The sequence below is a fragment of the Aptenodytes patagonicus genome, chromosome 5 (assembly GCF_965638725.1).
Source record: "Aptenodytes patagonicus chromosome 5, bAptPat1.pri.cur, whole genome shotgun sequence".
In the NCBI taxonomy this organism is placed as follows: domain Eukaryota; kingdom Metazoa; phylum Chordata; class Aves; order Sphenisciformes; family Spheniscidae; genus Aptenodytes; species Aptenodytes patagonicus.
In genome coordinates this window covers 37,355,661-37,378,375 of record NC_134953.1, presented here as the reverse complement: position 1 = coordinate 37,378,375, position 22,715 = coordinate 37,355,661, and the positions used below count along the sequence as shown (strand labels likewise).

Genomic DNA, 22,715 nt, shown 5'->3' with positions numbered 1-22,715 from the left:
TGGCGGTTTCTCGTCACGTGGCCGCATGTCTCCGCGCGAGCCTCGCCCAGGAGGGGGCAGGGAGCCGGGCGGCCGCTGAGGGGAGCGTTAAGGGCTGGGCCCGGCTACCCCCGCACGCCGCCGCGGCCTTTGCCTCATTGCGGTGTGTTCACAGAAGGGGCGGTTGCCGCCTGCCGCGGAGGGGTCACCGCCCACGGCGGGAAGGGGCAACCCCGTCCCTGTGGAGCTTGTCCGCCCGCTCCCTCCTCCTCCCTAGGCTCACCCCGCAGCGCGCTCCTCCGCCGGGACGCTCCTGGCAAATGGCGGCTCTGGTGTGGCTTCGCGGGTCTCGGTATTCCTCTCGTCACAAGCCGTTTGAGAAACCCTCGGGCTTCTCCGTAGCGGTATTCAGAATATCAGATAGAGAATGCATCTTTCCGAGGAACAAACGGCGTTTCCTGGCACAGGCTTCACGTTGCAAACGCACCTTGTTGGGCTGCCATGTAGCTGTACAGCACCTGGTGAGGCGAAACCCGCCAGAGAAAACTCGTACAAGTCTCCCTGTGAGCTCGTTTGCCAGTCAGGCAGCGTTACTGAGAGGTTCGTAGCGGCTCTCCGTTTTCTGTAAACACAGAACAGAGCTGAGGGTAAGAAGAGAAATATTTACAGGATTACAGCTTCTGCCAGGGACGTTGGCGTGCCTGCTGACTGCCTGGGAAATTTGTTTTGCACCTGCAGGTTGAGCTTTTGGTAGGGATGCTTAAATGTATTACCATGGTACTTGAACTCCTGAGCTACGGGAAGCTGTTTTTTTTTGGGGGGGTGGGTGTTCAGCACCCATCTGAACAACAGCTGTTTTAAGAATGGAGCCTGCGTAGTGTACAAGAAACCTGATGGTAAAGTGCAAGAGTTGGGATTTGCTCTAATGACATTCATGAATTCATTCTTTTTCACATCAGTGTTCGCTGGTGGGATGTGCACAGCTAGTAGCTGTGGTGACCTGTGGTTTTCCAGGGATCTCTTCCGTTACGTAAATTGTAGAGACAATCCTTAGTGGCCAACCTCGATGCTGAATTGTGGACCATCACTGTATACTAAATACGGAGGTAACCACGCATGGGCTTTCTTAGATGTAGTGTCTCTTTCTACCTGGAAGTCTTGTCTGCACAGAACTCGGCCACTTTCCCGGGACGTCTACCAACATAGAATTTTGATCTAAACTTCATGGATATAAATTTAAATACTGTTTTGTTTAATGTTACTGCTTAACATCATCACAAGGTATTTGCAGAATGGTTTTGGTGAATTTAATACAATTGAATCCCTAAGTTTAGTGGTAAGACCAAGACTAGACAGGTAGAATTTCTCTGTTGCAGGCCTTGTTAACCACAGTTTTTTAAAAAGTTCAAGTTAAAATTGTTGATGTGTGGTTTTTAGCTTAAAAGGGATTATTTTCTAGATAACTGACTTTATAGGTGGTATATGTAGCTGTAGAGGGGGAATTGGGTTTTTTTTTCTGGTTCTTTCGGGTATTAACAACCCCAAAAAAGATGTACATGCCATTTCTCACACTACCTATTTTTCAAAAACAAGCTACGAAGTAACCAGATGTGAATCAGAATGTTTTTATTATTCTGTACGAATTTGTATGCAAGCATTCTTTTTCCTTATTGCAGGTGAGGCAAGATTCAGATTTCTTAAAAAGCACGTGCAAGATGCTTTTGTCAGCATACAAAGGACGTGTGACTATTGTTGTTTTGGTGCTTATTTATGTGAAGACTGCGTTCAAGGAAGAAAATGTGTACGTGATATAGGTGTATGTTCTAAAGCTTTCTGCAAAGGTATTGGTGAGGAAATGATTCGAGGATCCTAAAACTGACTCTAATATTGCAAGCATTTATACATATTAATGATGTTGTTGCAGTAGTTACCCCTAAATCGGGAAGGAGTTTGGGAGTGCTTAGGTCCTCTTCTGTTTCTGCAACTCTGAGCATGTGTGGGGACAAGGATGGAGCATGAAAAGCAAAACTCATTCTAGTTATGTTGTGCCTTGAACTTCTTGAAAATGTGTACTCTGCCCTCAGGAAGCAAACCAACTGAAGTCAGTTGAGAAGAACTGGTACCGGAAGATTTGATGTATTTTATGGGAATAAATTCAAATAGAGATTTCCAGATCTTGCTTTATTTAAAGGGCCATTTATGACTTTTACAAGTTGATGGTAAACCTCCTGTTATACTGAACCAGAATTTAGTTTCACTCTTGGCTCTAAACAAGCAAAACTGGTGATAATGTGTTGGGAATGAATAGAAACGTTTTGTTCGTGGCTGGGTACAGAGAACATATAGGAGATTTCCTCACTTCAGTACTGTTTTTACGTTCTGAGCAACACTAACCAAAACATGTAGACACATAAGCTGCGCCATCTCCTGTGCTGTGATCCTCTTTCAAATAAAGTTTATGTCCTGAACGCAATCTTTATTTTTTTTTCTGCTTATTATATACAGGTTCTCTTGCTCTCCTTTTCTGATGATGCTTTGCTCTGTGAGTTGTCCCACTGAAGTCAGTAGAAGAGGTAAAAGACTGAGTTATTATTCAGTACCAGTATTTTGTGTCCTCCACACGCAAACCTTCAGACTGTGCTATGGGACTCTTTGTGCCCCAAGCACTGGAAATCTTGGGGGGGGGAGGGGGCACAAGTATGGTCGCTGCTGTGGTTTGGATCAAAGCCCCCGTTTGGTCTGAACAGACGAGTATAGACGGGACCAAGGCTTCAGCAAGCAAATTCCCTGTGAACAGGCAGCTTGCAAGTCGCAGGGTTTTGTTATCTGAATCCAGCTCTTGGACCTGCAGTTCACCGTGCAGCACAGAAATAGCCACTGAAAGCTGGAGGGAAAAAGGGTTAAAGAGCCTTCCCTTTCACCTTACGCAAATATGCAAGAAATAACTTGGACAAGAACAGTAAGTCAGGAGTGCTGTTGGGAAGAGGGACAGCTGTTTGTTTTTTGTCCTCCCCCAAAGTACAATCTATTTAAATATTTACATGATCTCTTGCTAAAAGGCTTTATTTTCTTTCCTATGCTTTTCTGGTTTATTATTAAGTTATAAATGAGGGAGAGGGAGAGATTTGTAACTGCTAATTCTTCCACTTTATTGAAAAAGTGTATCGGTTTATTTACTCAGAGAAATATGGTAGTAGTGTTTTCTAACAGATTTAAATGGTTTCACTGAGGCTTGTGCTTTGCTGTTTAATATTATCGCTTCTTTTCATGTATTCTATATATTTTATAATCTGAATAGGCTATCTGAACATACAGTAAAAATAGGAAATTTCAGACAATACAACCTTGAAGAGAAAGCAGTGGAAGACTAATATTATATGTAGATAATTTCAGAAGATTAATAATATAGATAATAAAATAAAGCACTTGTAAATGCGGGAATTATATATTCAGTATTTTATAAACAGTTCGGAATGGCCACTAGGTCCTTCACTGATGAACACACACCTCTTCTAGCTTTGGTCATACCCTGTGTATCTGTTCTGTGTAGACTCTCCTAGGTCACTGCATCTAAAATGGCATAACTATTCAAGGCATCTATTTGTAAGTGTTAGTTTAAAGAACCAGCAATATTTAAAGACATGAAACAGCTTGGATTACAAAGCTCTTGCAGGGATAGAAAAAGTAAAAATAGAGCTCCTTAGGCTCCAGAGGAAAGACTTCAGCAAGTGGTTAGTGTTACACCTAGGAAGTAATCTTTTTAAATCAATAGATCATAGGAGACACTACAGTTAAACGTGTCTGTAGTCTTTGTTGGACTGAGGCCTTGATCATTAACCACAGTTCAAAATTAAAGGTATTTCACTTCAATATAAAATGAGTTTTACAGGGAGCACGTTTTGCACACAATACAGACCTTCAAGACACAATTTGAAAGTAATTTAGCATGAGAAAGAGTCTCTATTTAATTTGAGACTAAGTATTTCATGTTGTCTTTTCATAGTCTTAATTTTGTCAGACATGCAACTGATGTACGAGAGGTGTTTGTTTTTGAACAGCAGTATGTATAGGTAGCCTTCAAAGAGTAAAGATTCACCCCTTTCTGTTGAAGTGACTGACAGAACTCTGAGAGGCTTTGGCAGGGTTGGTACTTCATTCTCGAAAGTTTGCAGCCCTGTAATCGTTATTTTGGAAGTAATCCTTACTCTCTTCTATAATTACCCATGTAACCCCCTTGCAAAGACTGTGGCAAAAGTTGCAATTAAAAATTAAGCAGAAAATATATTTTAGTATATGTAGGCTCAGATGCAGGAAAGCCTTTAAATACGTGCCTGATTTTAAGTGGCTTATACATGTGATGGCGTGATCTAAATCTCAAATTCAGCTAGATTTCAGTTAGTATCCAGAACTCTTTCCAGTCTGGATGAGACCCACAGTTTAATGTTGAAGTGACTTTGGCAACTACAAATCCCAGGGAGCATTGCCATTAGCAGGGTTGTTTAACCGGATTGGCATCCTGCAGGGACCAATGGCAGGCAGAGAGTTCAAGAAAATTCATGTGTGTCAGCTGCCAGTATTAAAAAGCACTGGAGAGAGCTGTAGACCGGAGTGGAAATTGCCTGTTTCCCTGGGCTACTTTTAAACCCTTGTGTGAGCTTTGCATTGATACTGTATTTTACATCCTCTGTGCCTTGGCTTGAAAAAGCCTGCTGGACTAGTCCAGATGGACGCAATTCTGAGCTGCAGACCGGATGACTTGGAAGATTACTACAAGTTGCTAGGATGCGATGAACTCTCTACGGTAAGAGCCTTCCCCACCTCCCCTCCAGGTTGATAACATTTTGAGTGTGCTTGTCTGTCTACAGGGGGGATTTGAAGTTGTTTACAGGCAGGACTATTTGAAATGCATTGTGAACCTTCTTTCTTGCCACTTTTATCTTTTAGTATCTCCCTTCGTAAAGCTCAGTTTTCTGATCTGTATACCAATGTTAAGATCCTAGAATAAGGCTTAGATTAAAAGTGTCTTATAAAACAGGATTATATTATAGATACAGCTGAAATAATGGTTTATTCATTGGTTTAGTTCAACATGATATGGTTATGAATCATGAGCCAACTGTATAAATTTGACAACATCCAAGTAATATTTTGGAATATATTTTCGGTTTTAAAAGATGAAAAAAGCTATTTATATGCAACTAATACAATGAATGTTCATAGCTGTAGGTCACTGATAATGCTATTGAGTTTCTCAGGTTTCATACATACTTTTAAAATTTTTCAAAAATTGTATTCATTGGTTGGGAGGAAAAACAAAAATCTCTTATTAATTCATCTTATTAATGAATTTTAAATACTAATTTTAATGACACTCAAATACTAGTTTTACTAATTTGTTTTGGTAGCAGGTACATACTTTTCAATGAGATCTAGCTAAGCAATTGTTGAACGATTTGTAGCTAAAACAAATGTTCTTCTTCCTAAAGGTGTCCATGTAACATTTTTTTTGATAGTCTGAGTTAGTGGTATGCCAATATTTTTTAATCTAGTTGTTATATTCACTGGAATTGTGTTTCGATTTTGGAAAAGGAGTTTTGATTACTCTGCTGTATTCAGTGAGGATAAAAGCTGTATTTTGCTCAGTAAATTTAATCAGATCATAATTTAATCTGTCCTAGTGGTCAATTACTGGGAAAACACCTCTGTCTTTTCTGTCACTGAAAGCATACTAGTAAGCATCTTCGATCTGTTACAGAAGGCAATTTCAAGCTTTTCCTGAGATAACTCCTAAAAAGTCATCCCAGCAGAGGGCGGTGTTAAAGTTTCTATCTAGGCTTGTTTCGCAGATGCTATTTCTCATTTTCTACCTCACACTAATTCCTTAAGGGCTTAGCAATTAATGAATAGTTCAAGTGCATATGATAATGATTTTTCAAATTGCTTAAAAATGAAATTAAAAAGATGGAATAAATGCTAATGGGTCCTGAAAAAAAATCTGTCAAGTATTATTTGTTGAGAGAAGCAGCAGATGTTACTGGATTATTTTTGACATGGGAGTAGGAACTGAGATCACAAGTTGACTGGGTACCATGATTGCCTTCCCTCCGGATGGTGCACGCTACTTCTAACATTTAACAGAAATTTGAAGCATTACAGGTGTTTTGCAATCACAGTACTTTGTATATGCAGTCAAGTATCCGTAGCAGCACAGTCTTCTTTACGCACATACAGCACGTTCCCAGCTGCAGTACTTTCATCTAAGCTGCTGAATATTCTGGTCTTGACCTGAACTGGTTAAATTTAAGCCCAAATAGTCTCAATTTCTACAGATTTTCCCTGTATTCAAGTAAACACCCATGTTCATTCTTGGCTTCTTGTAGAATTGAGCTCGTGGACACCTAGTTCATCTTCAGACTTGGGAGGAAGAGGGGAGATTTAATCTACTTCCTTCTTCCAAGAACAGTGTTATTCATATATAGTGGGTATTGGATACCTTTCTTGGTAAAACATCTCACTGAATATTTTATATAAATTTCATATATTTTGTATAAAATTCCTATAAACTTTTACTGATTTTTTTTAAACTGAAGATTTTCATGCTACCCCTCTGCTACTGCACATTTTTTAACTCTGAAGTTCCCCTTTATATAACTAAGTTTTAGAGATGGTAGCTAGCTATATAGTAACCGGTTTCAACAAGTTCTCTGTACAATGTATGTATTTTTAAGTGTCTTACTGACTGGAAATATACCGCCTTATATCTCCCTCTGGAAGAAGTTACTGAGAAGAGCAAAAAGTGTATAATTCTTGAAATACCACTGTAGACCACATTTTTCCCAGCATATGACAACAAAATTTGGCCAGCCAGTTGAGTGAACTGCAATTTTATTCTAAAGAAAAAATGTTATGAGCCTTAATTTTGAAATAAATCATTTAAATTGTAGATGGATATCAGGGTTTAAAGGATGAGGAATTTATATAAACAGCCTTTCTAGCATGGGAAAGAATAGTAGCTAATTGATACCTTAGGGCAAATTGTTGTGAAAGCTTAAGCTGTACTGGAATGATATAAAGAAGTTTTGGCTTCTGAATTATAATAAGAAGCAAGATACTTCGAAACATCTGAAAATTTGAAAATCTAAGCTGATGCCCCCTCCAGTGGTTTCCTGTATTTTTTAACTGTTAATACGTCTTTGTTTTTCCAGTGGTTGTAATACTTCATGGTACTGTAAACTGTGTGGGAACTTGTAATTAACTAATAAATGAATACATGCCAATATTCTAATATTGATAATGAATTTATTCTATTCCAAGCCAACCTTTTTGCACAGAAAATTAACTTGACAGGAAGAATGTGAACTGCTAGTTATCTAGCTTTGGGGTATCCCAAATGGAAAAGTCATGTGATACTGGCTGAATTTCCTGTGAAGAGAATATGGAGAAAGCCACCCAATCCCACAAATTGATCTTCAGCAATCAATACAGAAGGTCTTTGCTTCCTGCAATGAGGCTTTGTTAAAAGTTAGAGTTGATTAAACAAAGTGAAGAGCAACTGAAGTGATATATTTTGCCTACGTGGTCAAATGTGAGGAAGGGGTTTTGCACATATGATCTTTACACATTTTTCTTAAAGCCAACTTGCCATATTGGATGACTGAGCTTCACAAAAACAAGAATAAGGATGAGTGCATGGAAAATGAATTAAATAAGCAGTGTCACTGACAGATGGGTGTTGTTACCTATTTTGCTTGTAGTAAAGCTTGTAAAAACAAATAGGAAAAAATCTTTCAGATGTCTTTGTTGTTCCTCCCAACCCCTTTCAAAAAGCAAATTTGAAAATCTTTTCTGTGTGTATGTATTTACTCACTTTAAGTCTCGACATTCTGTTTAGGTTGAACAAATTCTTGCAGAATTTAAGATTAAAGCACTTGAATGTCATCCTGACAAACATCCTGGAAACCCCAAAGCAGGTATGTGTTCTTCCCTGTTTAAAAACAATCTATTTTTTTCTTATATTAACATGACTAAGATATTAAATTCAGCCTTAAAACTTCATATTTTCCCCCAATATATTTTAATTGTCATGTGTATTGAGCATATTGTCTTTAAATAGCAAGCTTTAATACTCTTTTCTAACACTTGCACACTCCTGGGTGATAGAGCGGGAAGACACTTTTTGGATTTTTTTTTTTTCCTAGGACTTTCAATTTTTTTTTCTTTCTGTGGTAGAACATCTTTTAATCCAGAAATTATTTATGGAGTGTATCCCTTTCTAGACCTATGAAGTTGGCTTGCTTCCATGGTCAGTGGCATTCAAGTGCCATACTCGCATTGACTAGTTAATTTGCTTCCACGAACAAGCCCATCAGGAACACATTAAATGTACTTTACTTTCTTTTAATGTAATTTAATGACTGGAAATAAAGAGAAGCCAGCACCACATGACTAGCCATCTGTTTGCAGAACAGCAGCTGACGTTTGCATTTATGAAAGCGTGCAGCTCATCATACCTGTGACAGCTAAGCAGCACCTGAGTTATCTGGAGACAATCTTAGCCATTCATAACCACAGGATAGCTCTAATCAGTGCTCACTGATGTCTGAATAGTTTATATTCTTACAATAAAGGTTGTTCTGATCATAATTATGGTCCCCACCAAAAATTTGTTCTAGAATAATTAAATATGCTTCTCATTTTGATTAATGCACAAAACTTTCCCTTTGGATTCTTCCTATTAGTTTAACTATTAAACTGAACAACATAAGCATAAACTGAACACCATAGCCTACCTACTTGTGTGAGTTTGACCCCATCCACACCCTCCCCTGAGATAGCAGAGCTGGGAGTACAGCAGATGTTAAATGAGACCACTGCCTGGAGCAGAGGTCTCAGCAGGGCTCGGCTTTCCTTACTGATGTGCCATCCTAGCCCAGAATCAGAGTTGACAAGGGAGGTGGTTAAAAGGGGAAATAGATGGGATTTTTCACTTTGAGATTCCCTAACAAGGAACCCCCTGAGATTTGGTGTTTGAGAGACAATCTACCACCTATCAACAATAACCTGATCACTAATACTTAATTTATTCTAAATGATAGCACAAGTACCAGTGAAACCAATGGAATCAACTTTGTCTGCAGAAAATTCTGGCTATTGCAGCAGGGAAGTGAGACTATTCCAGTGCATGGTCCTGTTCTGTCTGTACCACCCCCCAGTCCCCTGCCCTGTGTCGTCCCGTCCCCCCTTCCCCCCCAATTAATTGAAACTAAGTAACTCGAAAAGGGAGGCCAAGTGCCAAATGTTGGAGCAGCTTTGTTTGTCAAGAAGAAATATTTTATGCTCTATTTACCTGAACATGCTGTATTTACTTTGAATACCTTTTTACAGTACTGGTGAAAGTTTACTTTATATTTTTTATTTCATCATCTTAAAGCTCAATAAAGAATAATTAAAGTAGAGCTTTTATTTGTTGAAAACTAGTAACACTAGAAAAAGGAAACCTAATAGAACTGTCCCCTCAACCTGTTGTCTGTTGTTTGATTTATAGTTATCAATTTTGATCAGTGTTTGGTCTTAGGGTATTTAAAAATAAATCTCTCTAATTTGTAAACTGGAATAAATGAATAATAATAATAATAGATCACTGTAACATAGGTGACTCACAGATAAAATCTAAATCTTTATAACCCTTCTACAAGTAGTAACATGCAGGTGCATCCTTAGTAACCATTTAATGAAAAATTACTCTGTAGGGAAAAATAAGAGCTTTCATTCTGCAGTCTCGTATTCAAGGTAACATTTTAGCATATGTAGAAAACATACCTAATAAAATGCACAAGTTACTTAATTTGGACTATGTTTAGATTCCTCTTGCTTGTCAATTTTTGCGTGTCATTTCCCCCCCCCCCCCCCCCCCCCCGCTCATGTTTTCTTGGTCCTGTGCTTTGCTCTGACTTCCTTGCTGCTGTGGATGTTAAGTGTGTTCCTTCTAAGCATTATTACTCTAGTTTAATTTCCCTTTTTAAGGTTGTGTACAGGGGGCGACGTGTGCCTTTTGCCTGCCGTACTCTGTAAGTTTCTCTGAACTTAAATTTAGGAGATGTTGAAGCCGGTAGACAAATGAGCATTTTAGTCCTCATTTGAAAAGGATATCAGTTATCCACCAAAGGTGCTATGATCCTAAAGCCAGCTAAAACTTTGCAAAGCTGTAAGCAGAACAACCACATACCTTTGTCACACAGCTCTCCTTCTGTCTCCTCTACCCTGTTTGCTGTAAGCCATTGTTGGCAGCTCCCCTTTCACATCTGAATTAATTTCTTTGAAAACAAATACTGGCTTTAGTATCTTTTTGGTTTGTGTTCTAGTGGAGAATTTCCAGAAGCTGCAGCAAGCTAAGGAGATTCTTACTAATGAAGAGAGTCGAGCGCGTTATGATTACTGGCGACGAAGCAAAATTACCATTCCGTTCCAGCAGTGGGAGGCCCTGAGCAATTCTGTGAAAACGGTTGGTGTAGTCAAAGTTTGGGCCTTCAGGAGGAGGGGGAGGTAGGGCTGGTCCGGAGAAAATGTTGCAGTGAGTGTGGGGATAAGTTACAACACTTCTGCTGCAGTGGTGGGTTTTGGGGATGGGAATAGTGCAGAGTGATTCTTGCACTAAGGAAGTTAAGGAAATTCAGGAAAAATTGGAAGGCTATAGAAGCCCATTCACAGAAGGGTTTTAGGCTAGTAGTTTTAGAGTGAATTTATCAAGTTGCTGCTTTTATGTGTATTATATGAAGTTTAAGTAACTTAAGGGCTATTTTCAAATGCTTCAGCACACTTTGCTTTTGTAGGAACCTTTTATTTATTTTCAAAGCTAGGACCTTTGTATACTACATTCTCCTTTTGGTATATTGCTTATCAGATGGGTTTTCATGCTATCTGATTAAATGAAGAGCTAACTGAAAAATCTAGAAGGTAGGTTCCTTGGAACCCTGGGCTTTACACAGGTCTTTGGAGGGGCCCTGCTAGGCTAGTGGGGTGGTTTGTGACGGAGACAGATGTTCTGAAAGTTGTTTTCCCTCCTAATTTTGCTAGTGAGGTAATTTGATAGTGTGTTGCTAGTAGATCCTAATTCCATAATGTTTGATTTTTTTTTTCTGCTTTATTAGGGTGAATGATAGTTAAAAGTCTACATGGTCAGATTTTAAGGCAGGTAAATAAATGTTTCCCTTGCCAATTCTGCCTGCCTCAATTCTGCTTAGGAGAGAAGTCTGAGAGCCTCTTCAACTAAAGCGTTACGCCTGATCTTAAATGTTTGCTGGAAGTATCCCATCAAGCTTAGTTCAGTTCCAAACAGAAGTCATTCTACAGACTGTAATAGTAAAGCTTTCCAAATTATCTTGTTTTCAGAGGCACCTTGAAGTCAAAGACAGCTTTGAAAATGGACATTTTCTAAGTCACTCAAGCCCTTTTAAAAAAGTGTCAGAAGTCATGACGGAAGAAACTGGACAAAAGAGCCTTAGAATTATTTGATGCATTTGTACATTTTGTTCTCCATCCCCACTTGACATAAACTATCTTCTCAAATGCTATTTGCAATAAGTAACCCCTATCCTATTGACCTGCAAGCTCCTCTCTAATATATGCTTTGTTTACCATTTATTACAACAATATAAGAAAGAAAAGAGAAGTTCATTAAAAATCTTTTAAGGCATAGGAATTAGTTCTTTATTTGTTATTTTTGCATTTCTTTAGTCCATGCACTGGGCTGTCCAAAGCAAGAAGGACCAAATGCTGGAAGCTCCTGACTTGAATAACAGCAACAACATAACTAATGAGATTTGGACCCAACAGACTGAAAACAGTGAAGACGGATTGTCAGATGGGAACAGGGAGCAAGAAGATGTTGCAATTCCTGATGTGAAACCACAGTCTTCAAAGAATCCAGACTCCCCAAGTAAGTGAAACCAGCAGTTACAGAAAATTGCAGTATCCAAGGATTGGCCTGAAATGGAGGCTTTTAGTCATGAGAAATTCTTCTCCAGTATAATATGTTTAGCTGGTAGCTTTTTTAATGTGGTTTTAGGTTGGGGTTTTGTTTTGGGTTTTATGTTGTTTATTATTTATTTAATTTTGAAGCTTTCAGACCTTTCTTCCTTCCTACCCCATGTTTGCTTGCTTGTTTGCTAGTAAAACCAAAAACTGGAGAAGAAGAAAAAAAAGTTCTTCTAAAACCAAAATGGTTTGCTGCTATATCAAAATTTAAAAAAAAGGCAATTACTTTCAGTTATTTTTTTAAAAATAACTTTAAAAAATGTTAAATAAAACGTTTAGGTATTATATTTTTTCTTCTTATGCAGCATTCAGTCCTTATGCACAGTTTGCATCTGATGAGTTAATGAGGACTAAAAATTGAGACTTGAAGGATTCTTTTGTATTTGAACAGGTTTTTTAAAAAACAGAGCATGCACCAGAATAAATGTGTATTTCACAAGCTGTCATCGGGCCAGTTAGTATTTCCTGTCTGTTGTTTAGGTTAGTACACCTGAATCAAAGTTTACTTACCACAATGGCCACCCTCTGTTCTGCTTGATCCTTCAGGAGTTTCATAATCTTAGGCTTATGTTATCACAGAACTATTATTAAACCAAGTCCTGTCATTTCTTCCCAGCTTGATCAAACAGGAAATTAAGTTGAACTGTGAGGGTAGCAAAACCTAATTTAATCTCAAACATTTGTGGAATGTGGAAAATAGATAAGAAAATTCTACAAACAAATGATTGTGAGGCATAACTGAAAATTTTATATTTAAAAATTATGCTTTATAAAATTATACTATTTGCTATTTTTTGGTAATTAAATCATCACTGTATCCTTTGTAAAACAGTAAAATTTCACAGTAAAGAAAACATCATCTTGTTCCTTGTAATCACAGAATCATAGAATGGTTTGGGTTGGAAGGGACCTCTAAAGGCCATCTAGTCCAAGCCCCCTGCTGTGGGCAGGGACATCTTCAACTCGATCAGGTTGCTCGGAGCCCCGGCCAACCTGACCTTGAATGTTTCCAGGGATGGGGCATCCACCACCTCTCTGGGCAACCTGTGCCAGTGTTTCACCACCCTCAGTGTAAAAAATTTCTTCCTTATATCTAGTCTAAGGTCTAATGGTGAGCTTTCTTTGCAGGCATTTTCTTTCTCATATTTTTTTTAAGTTTTAATTTAATTTCCATAGATTTGAATGGAAAAAATATCAAACCCATCAGATGCCTACCTAATTTATCCAGTGGGAATATATTTATATTAATAAATGTTAATATTAGAATATATTTATTTGACAGGGCTGTATGCACTTCAGTGTTCATACTTGATGTTAGGATGTTGATAATGCTTTTGTTTTGGTCCAGGAAAATATATTATATTGGATTCCACTTTTAAACTGGGATATTTTGAGTTCCTGTCTGCTGGTCTGTAAGAATTATGGACTACAACTCCACATAGCTATTTCGGCCTGAATAAGAGTTTTTAACACTAAGTCTGGTAATAGGTTTCAGCTTCCTGATATAGGAAGATCACATTTTAGTGTTAACAGCCCATAGATCATAGAAACATAGAGCAGGGTCTGAAAAACTCCTTTACTCCCTTGTGTGTGGAAAGGGCCACCTGTACCTTCCCTCCACGCTACTGCCTTTCATGTACTTGAGTTTTATCATGTCACCTCCTATCTCTTCTTCTTTAGATTAAGCAAATGCAATTTCTTCAGTTTTTCTTTCTAAGTCCTCTTTTCTGGACTGCTGTCGTTCTTGCTGTTCTCCTTTGGACTCTTCCCAGCTGATATATATGTTGAAGTTTTTGGTGTTTGCTTGAGGTCTTGTTCAAACAGTGCCAAGAATACAGAGGTTGTCCTGGCTAGCAAGAGCACTGGAAGTGACCAATTTTTCACTTACTTTTTTGGGGGAAGATTATCAAGTATAATTTCAGACAACTTAGTTTTATACATGTTTATAATAATTTACTTGCCTCTCCTTTTTTTTCCCTCAGGATTTTCAGAGGCAAATTACTGGCACTTACGTTTCCGCTGGTCAGGGGATGCTCCATCAGAGCTTCTGAGGAAATTCAGAAACTATGAGATCTAAAATGCAAAATACACAGGAGCATGAGATCATCTGTTCAACAATTCAGTATTTTTTTTGTAAGCAGTTATAAGTTATTTGTATTTTGTATTCATTCATTGTGACGTGAACATCGTTCGAATAAATGTCTTAATACTGATTTGTTAACACACATGCTATGAGCATTACAGATGGAGGTCTTTTTGTTTAATAAGCAAACTTTAATAGGCAAAGCCCTTTTCAGTATTAACATAAAGTGATTTTGTGAAGTTATCTAACATCTTATATATTGTTTCTTGTATTCTTAAATATTGTGTAATATTGAATAATATTTTTCTCAATACTGTGATGTTATAAAGAATGTACTCTTGGTAGAACCAAAAGTCAATGTTAGACTCCAGCATATCATCCTATTCAGTGATGGTCTTCCAAAAGCTATATGACAATGAACTTTAAACAAACTGTGCTTATTTGTAATCTGTGTACTCCGGTTCACTTCTCCATTGCATTGTACTTACCGTAGTGATTTATAATGCATGCATGCACAATACTATTGCAAACTTAACTTGTTGGAGAATTGTGATCTTAGGATATAGATGAAATAAGAACCTTCTTATTATCCAAGAAGGTCACTGTGGTAGATCAAGCACTCTTAAAAGTCACTTGCTTTCTGTCTTAACAAGTACACTTTTTGCACCAGCTATTTATTTTGGAAGGCAGTTCCAGAACTTCACTTCTCCAGTTAGCAACTTTCTTCTTAAGATTTATTGGTGGACAGCTGATACCCCTTGTATGTGTGCCAGCATTGTCCTGTGGCTTAATAGTAATTTCCCTCCCTGCTCTGGCCTGGTAGACAGGGTCTTACCAGGGTTTTGTATGGTGAGGAATGAAGAATCAGGCCAGTCAGCATTAATGTGTACAAAATCTCACATGAAAGGTATTTGATATTTTGGGCAACTTTTCAAGTTCTACATTGTGTTTATTTATTTTGTATTAGCTTTCTTCTTTGTAAACCTGGCTAATGTGTCAGGTGTTGACATTGTGTTTTTGTGCAGGCAAGTAATTCCATCAGCAACAAATAAAACTGCATGTATACAGAAAGGGGTTGTTTTCATTTTTTTAATTGAAATCCTCTACCCACCACAGAGATCCCTTTTGAATTTCTTATTGTTTGTCCCTTCAGTGGGTAAAAGCTTAAGGGAGTCCAGTTATGAATCTTGGGCATCTCCATGGAAAGTCTAATCTGAAAACTACAGTCTTCTCCCAACATGAAAACAATATTATGATGTCTGTCTCTCCCTGGAGTGACATGTTTGGCTCCACCGTGCAAGGGTATGATGTGCTCACTGACCTACTATGCTTCTCCTGTTTGGTGCGTATTTGCTATAAATTGTAACGCAAGTGCCTGCCAATGGAATCCTGATAACATGTATATCCTATTAACCTCATTAGTATATTGAGCTGGTTGTGTTTGTCCCCGTTTATAAAACCTCAAAGTACTGGTGTTCTGCTGATGCAGCTACATTGATCCTAGATTTGATGGCATCAGTAGCAATAGCTATTTTTACAGCACATCATCCTGCTTATCCAAAAATCTTTTTTTTTTATTCTATGTGCTTTTCCCTTGCGTATTTTGCAGCTGAAAACATCATAGAGATGAGATTAATAATTCTCTGTGATATCTGCTAAATGTGATTATAAATTTTCTTCTGGTGCATATACTGCTTTCCTTTATATAAAGGTATTTGCTCAAGAAAGGCTTTCAATCCATTTTATAGGGAGGGACTGTAAAGAATGTCAAACAGTAGTAACAGAAGAAACTCTAGTTCATGCAAAGGATACAAAGTAATAGGGTACAATTTTTCTCTCTTTAACAAAAAGATGGAAATGCAACCAGCTGGAGTACTTTGAATCAGATGACAGCTCAGATTCTCCTCTCCCTATTTCACATGCTCATAAAGGTAAAAGGGGGGGTAGTTGGATGGATGAGTTGGCACCTAACCAGCTGGTTTCCCTTGAGAAGTGAGTATACAATAGACCTTTGAACAGCAAACTCATTTTTCATTTCATTAAAACTGGTGTCATTATTAGCCAATTATTACATGGTTTGTTTTGGGAAAGCACCTTCAGATACTTGTTCTGGATGAATAATTGCAGGTATTTGGAAGACTCTTAGCCCAGCAAAAGCTCATGGCAAAACTTGCATTTTGCAACATAGCTGCTAGAGATCAGTACTCTAATTTCTGTTTGCCCTAATGAAGGGGGTAGATTATTAACTGGCGCTCTAGTACACTGATACAGACTTTTTTTCTATTTATGTATATATTTAACTTGAAATTATCCAATTTTCTGTATTTCCAAAATGGAGTTGAATTAACCTATTCCTAGCAGAGCAAACCCAGAGGTACTGGAAAGCAAAAGGAAGCTGTGCAGCCTGTTTTGCTTTTGGGACAACATTGGTGGGACCTGACCTGTTGGCCAGTAAGAACAGTTAACTGGAATGAGTGGGCAGCCCAGTTCTCCCTCGTGTTAGAAAGAAAGAAGCACTTGACAAATTACTCAGTGTTAGATCATTAAGGGCCCACCCCCCAAGCATAAACCGATTATCTTTTTTTAAGAATATATATTATTTTTAGAAGTTTTTTTGCTAGTAGCATGAAAAGATCCAGCAAATATCCCACATGACATTATCCACAATAATGTGCTGCCTTGGCCTCTGCACTGGTAAGCACATAACATACTTATGTTTAAATATTAATTGGAGCAGGGGTTGTAAGGTGGATCTCTCAAGCTCTGCGAAGATGTGATTAAGAGGCAATAGAGTCAAGTATACACAGTTTTTCAGGGGCCAACAGAGAACTTTCTTTGCAAAATGGAAACAGCTGCAAAAGGACAGTTGTGGGGGTGCGGAACAGCAGCAACAAACCCAGATGCTATATATTAGAATTAGGGTCTGTGAATCTCAAGTTGGGGGAGAGGGCAGCTACCTGCAAGGGGTGGTGAAGTCCCATTTTCTTCTTCAGTATTTCTTGTGAGTTGTTTAGATAGGCAACAAAGGGTCCTGAACCTTCTGGGTACCTGAGGGGTCTGACTCGGTGTTGACTTCCACCACGCAGCGATTGAGCATTACCATGCTTGAGTGCTTTGTTAGCTATAGCTCTAAATGACTTAGCTTACCTTGGTATGAAAATAGACAGACCTGTGAAGTGAGCCTAGATCCTTTGGAGTCTAGTCAAAAGTATTGATTAAACTTGGCCATTACTGGACTTTTGAGGGCTGATGAAATTTCAGCTGGAAGTTACGAGATAGCGGATGGGGGTGGCAGGTGGTTGATTATGATAATAAAATACAGAGAATAGGGCATGTTGTTTAATACTGTGTTTCTAGGTCTCAAACTGTATCAAACAGTTTTGTAGTATCAGAAATTAAGCAACTATTTAGCCATCTGTTTACAATGAAACTGAACAGCTCTGGGGGGTTCTTGAATTATATAAAATTAATATATCTTTAATTACTGCTGTCATGCCTGTTCTTGTGCAAATGCTGAATATATAAGATTGAGAGTTTTCTAGTTCTTCACAAGCTTTTTGCTTTGCCAGTATTTGCCAAGTTGTTTTGCCAACATTTCCCAAGTGGCAACGTAAGAGTTAAAGTTTTGATGATGAATACAGATAGTATATGACTTAAAATCTCAGGCTGTGTAAAGCTGAATGATAGGTAAGGTTGTTTCCTGAATGCTTGTTTTCCTCTTTGAATGAGAGAGGAAAAAAAAAAACAACCCAGAAAGGCAGTTTATATGTTCTATAATATAAAGCAAGTATCCTGATGATTAAAACAGATACTGGGTAGCTTTAATTTCCTGAGCATGAACATTGCTATCTTACACTTTCATATCCTGAAATGAGCGACAAGACAGCTGGTAAGGTAAGCAGTGAAGCTGTTGTAAAGCTGATGAAATTACACAGCAAAAGATAAAGCAGCTCAGTAAGTTGTCGGCCTCTGTAACTGTCAGATGGGGTGATATTTATCAGTTAGTTTATGCTGGATATTTTTATTGCAGCCCAGTGTACATGCTCATCCTGCTGTTACAAGAGTTGCCAAGCCTCCCCGCAATGCTAGGCACTGCGTACGTTTGTTCTTTCACCTTCGCTATATTAGTCTCTTCTCCCTCCCATGTTAATGAAGGTGAGACTCTTCACGCGCTCTGTTTGTCCCAGCTTTGAAAGACTCATGTCTGAGTCATCACAGTGGTGCACAATATAGACTGGGAACTTTTACATGTTTTAGGTCTCTGATGGATATCTTAACCTGTCACAGGTGATGGATGCTGGAGAAAATGAATTTTCTTTCCTCTCTATTCCATCTTCACAGTGGTTTGCTCTTGCTCCCTTCTTCTGGTGGGGCAGTAAGGGAGAGGGGTTACTTCTAGAAAATGAAACTTGCTGCCAATGTTCGAAGGTTTCCAGTCTTGATGTGCGATGTGGTTCTCAGTGCTTTGGACAAAATTATTTGCTTGCTGCTTTGTCAAAACTGCTTCTCTGAAAATATTGAAGGACTCCTGGCACCAAAAGCAGACAGCTTTTCTAAGGAGATGCAGTTTGACTCTCAGGCATCAATCCTTACGGAAACTACATTTACTTTGTCAGGATTGTCAGAGCTGGTCCTTTACTAGCAGTTAATTTCCATGGAGCCCCCAAATTTATGCTGGGTAGAGGACTGTCAGCTCCTCCTCTTTCTAATAAACAACTTTGTGTCAATGATATCGATGGGATGGGGGAGGAAGGGCAGGAGAATGAGCAGAAAGGTCCAGAGGATTAAGACACTGTGCCAGCTGGTTGGGCCTGGGTGCCTTTGATGCTTTTTGCTACTTGCGGTCCTTGCTTTCAAAGGATCTGAGTCTTCCTCAGGATTCCCATGTCCATCCTTGGCCTGCCACTGCCAAAGGACTAGGCTGCTTGCTTCAGTGTGGATAGCTGATGATAAAAAGGAGCCTGGACATCTTAAGCATCTCTTTGCTTAGCTGGCTGGAGGCACCTTGATCCCTGAAGGTACTGTGCAGTGGGCCTGAGCCAGGTTTGGGGAGGAAAATTGCACCAAGTGGCAGAGATAGGGAGCAGTACTCTGTTGAGCCCATATGTACCTTTTGGGGTCTGGACTCCAGCACCAGATTCATTACTGCCTTGCTCTTTCTCACTCTTATAGCTGAGGTTTAAAAAGGGAAGCAGATCAGAACAGTAGCACTTTAACTGCTACAAAATGGAGATGAAAAGTGACAAGAGTCAAGAGAGCACTGAACCTGGAACACTAGTGCTGCTGATGTGTATGTAGCTTTAGTAGGCTGTTTGGCAGTCCTTACTTACTTTCTTCTGTAATTACCAAAAAAAAAGAAATTACAACCCCCCCCCCCCGCAATTAAAACCATATGGTTCTTCCCCTTTAGTGCCTTGGTGGGAACATTTTCATAAATCTTGCTGAAGGGTGAGGGTGGGAAATATCTTGGGTGTTCGCTGCTGCTCTTTTATTTTTCAACTGCAAATTTTAGGGAAAATTAGTTTCAAGAAGAAAAGGTTCACCAAATGCAAATACTTCCTTAGACAGAGGAGATTTTTGTTGCTTTTCTGACAGACTGGCCTCTTATTTTTCAATATAAAATTTAAAATAACCACATCTTTTGGTGTCGGTCATTTGATGTTTCCATCCCCAGCAAGGTCCCAGTGAAAAGGACATCTTGAAGTTGCAAACTTCCTAATAAATATTTATTGCATTGGTGCTTTGTCTTCAGATCTCTTAAAGCAATGAAACATGTCTTTTAGAAATAAGACACTTAGTGGTCAGTAAAAAAACCTGGCAACTTCTTCAGTGATGCAGTGGAAAAGAAGGACTTAGTGCAAAGCTTGCCCACTGTGTTTAGTATTTTGACTCTCTCAATACTGCCTTTTTATTAGTTTGGAATGCTGCCCAAAACTGCATTACACAAAATAGGGTTTCTCTCATCTGTTCCAGATTACAGGGGTGGGTGGGATCTTCAAGTTATAAAAAAACAAAAAAGAGTTTAAATTCCTGCCTGATTAAAAAATATCAAGCGTTATATGTCAAAAAGAAGTTATATATTTTTTTAATTTGTTATTGGAAATGTGCACACTCACTAAAAGTTGTGATATTTTGCAGAGTGACTAATGTTGTACTGCTCTACCCACACAATTTTAAGCTGCTGTTAGAATACAAACATCCTAAGGTGAAAGTAGCACAGGTACTGCACCTTAGCAAAGGATGCTTAAGTCGGTACTCTTGAATTTAAAAACTGCCTCTTCTGCAACATCTGAGATAAGATGTCTGATTCCAGTATGCCTTGGCACGTACCTTCACACGTGAGAACTTAAGGGAAATGCCTAATGTTATGGTCACGTATTACATGGTACCATTGTCAGTTATTTACTAGTTTAAGATTCCCTCTAAAGTGTAACCTCTAACACTTGCATATGCCCTACAGAAACAAACACCCAAACCTGAAATCCCTGGAAGCCTTGTTAGGGACCACTTTGAAATGTTCATTTTGTTGCCAGCTTGAACAATTGTTTGCAATTTCTTTTATTTTGTTCTGAGCAGGGATCTTTCAATGTTTCCTCTTCTTCCCCTCCCTCCATTTTCTGATTAAATTAAGTTGCACTAACAAAACGATGCTAGAAAGAATGGTTTTGCATGTGTGTTTGTGTTGGGTTTTTGCCTTGTCTTTAAAACAGATAGGAGTGAAAAGTGGTTGTTCCTACTCTAGCCTATTTTGGCCTCTGTGGAAATGGCCTTTTTCTTATTTCCAGCCTTCTCTAACCTGACTTCGCAAATTTTTCAGCTCTTTGCTAATGCTGGGGTCACACACAGGAGGAGATTTGACACATTTGAGTGGTGAAAAGGTCAGTTTAAGCCAGTCAGGAAGGGGGGGGGGAGGCGGGGAGGGGCGTGTGTGTGTGTGTGTAGGGGGAAGTGCCTTGTTCTTATGTTTTTCCTGGTTATTAGTTGCATAATAACTTATGTGTTTTTTTTTTTTTCCCCCTCACTGCCAGACTCTGTGTGTGTGTGCTTCATGCCTGTGCAGAAGACCAGAAAGGACAGGAAAAGATGATCTAGGACCCCCTCACTGGAGGTCTAGGAGTAATCACACCAGCTTCCTTCATGAAAGGGAAGGTTTGACAGAGCAAATGCATTCAATTTAGAGTAGTCTGCCGCTGACTTTTTTTTTTTTTTGTATCAGCTGTAGGACATGGGGGCAGGACAATAGCCCTTTGGGCAAGTAGAGACATTGTCTGTGTAACGCATTGGATTAACCCTGAGCTTTGCACTTGGGCAGTGCCTGCCCTGTCTACAGAGGACTTAGGTGGTGAGCTGTGGAAAGAACGCTGATCCCAACGTGCCCTTGTCCCACCTCCACTGAGCGCTGTTTATCACAAGTATTTTAGATGCAACGATGGAAACTTGCCCTGGCAGCTATTGCTGCTTTGGTACTGCTTTTATTTCTTGACAGAAGCAGCGGAGAAGTGTGTAGGCATGGCCTAACAAGTTGCAATAGGATAAATACTAGATAGTCCCTCTTGTTACTGCAGAGGCACACTTAACAGCGAGAGCAGACACAAGCACTAAAACCTTCACCTTATAAGCAGTAAGGGAGGACAGAAGGAAAAAGTAACCCCCCACGGGCCGCAGCGAGCAGGGTTCGAACCTGCGCGGGGAGACCCCATTGGATTTCAAGTCCAACGCCTTAACCACTCGGCCATCGCTGCTGCTGGTGACAATCTTGCCGGCCTGAAATCCTTATCGAGCGCTCCGGCGGCGGAAGTTCACGCCCTCAACCGTGCGAGGAGCCAATGGGCGCCGTCGCGTCTCACCGCCGCACACCGTCCTGCAGCCGGGCCGGGGAGAGACGCTGCGGCGCCCGTTGCTCGGCCCGCCGTAATGGCCGCCCCGCCGAGCGCGGCAGCCCGCCGCACCTCGGTCCTCCCCAGCACGCAGCACCGCCCTGCCCTGCCCTGCCCTGCCCTGCCCTGCCCTGCCCTGCCCTGCCCTGCCCTGCCCTGTCCGGCCCGGCCCGGCCGGAGGGAGGGTACCGCAGAATTGGGTGCTGGTGGATTTCTTTTTTAAAAATAATATTTGTGCGTGGGGAAGCAGACGTGCTCGTTACCACTATCACCTTTTTTATTTCCTTTTTTTCTTTCTCCCCAGTTAAAAGAATTCCGCTTTGCTCAGTAGGTCGAGTCAATGCAAAGGTGCTGAGTAGCGTGAGGCTTTCGGCAGTTGAAATAAGTGCCACCTTTCATACAGTGATTTTTTCGCTGCTATAAACATCCGTTCTCGCTGTTGAGAAGACAGCCGGTGCAGGTCACCCGACTTTCTAATGTAGGTAATAAGTTGAATAAATTTCCCGTGCAGCTATTCAGCTCAGGAAAAACAAATGTCAATTTATATGCATCTGGGTTTTTCAACCTGAAACATAAAGGCTGTCTACTCCTGTAAATTAAATGTGCCTGGGAGCGTTTGCAGGCACGCTTGAATTTGCTAGTGAAGATGCAGCCAGTAACTACTGCAAAATACACTAACTATTAGCCATTGCATTAATTTTTACAGTGGTGTTATCTTAATTTTTTTTCCTGTTTTTACTAGT

At 39.6% G+C, this 22,715-nt stretch overlaps 1 protein-coding gene, 1 long non-coding RNA gene and 1 other non-coding gene across 3 annotated transcripts; 2 read left to right on the top strand and 1 right to left on the bottom strand.

Annotated features, from left to right (window-relative positions):
• The first annotated feature begins 34 nt into the window (after positions 1–34).
• LOC143160950 (uncharacterized) lies at positions 35–2,452 on the top strand. The gene is made up of 2 exons (XR_012995457.1): positions 35–1,260; positions 1,656–2,452. It is a non-coding gene; the product is annotated as an uncharacterized LOC143160950 (long non-coding RNA).
• Positions 2,453–4,533: 2,081 nt separating this feature from the next.
• Positions 4,534–15,166, top strand: DNAJC12 (DnaJ heat shock protein family (Hsp40) member C12). The gene is made up of 5 exons (XM_076339368.1): positions 4,534–4,780; positions 7,871–7,949; positions 10,341–10,480; positions 11,713–11,914; positions 13,995–15,166. The coding sequence occupies exons 1-5, from the start codon at positions 4,703–4,705 to the stop codon at positions 14,087–14,089; spliced, it is 594 nt and encodes a 197-aa protein (XP_076195483.1). The 5' UTR covers positions 4,534–4,702; the 3' UTR covers positions 14,090–15,166.
• Positions 15,167–21,755: 6,589 nt separating this feature from the next.
• TRNAS-UGA (transfer RNA serine (anticodon UGA)) lies at positions 21,756–21,837 on the bottom strand. The gene has a single exon. It is a non-coding gene; the product is annotated as a tRNA-Ser (tRNA).
• Positions 21,838–22,715: the final 878 nt, after the last annotated feature.

What these genes read in the sequence shown, in the direction of transcription:
- DNAJC12 (XM_076339368.1), top strand. Translation starts at nt 4,703, where the DNA reads ATGGACGCAATTCTGAGCTGCAGACCGGATGACTTGGAAGATTACTAC. An exon ending in TGAGCAATTCTGTGAAAACG is followed by an intron (nt 10,481 to 11,712) that starts GTTGGTGTAGTC and finishes GCATTTCTTTAG; the next exon opens with TCCATGCACTGGGCTGTCCA. An exon ending in AAAGAATCCAGACTCCCCAA is followed by an intron (nt 11,915 to 13,994) that starts GTAAGTGAAACC and finishes TTTTTCCCTCAG; the next exon opens with GATTTTCAGAGGCAAATTAC.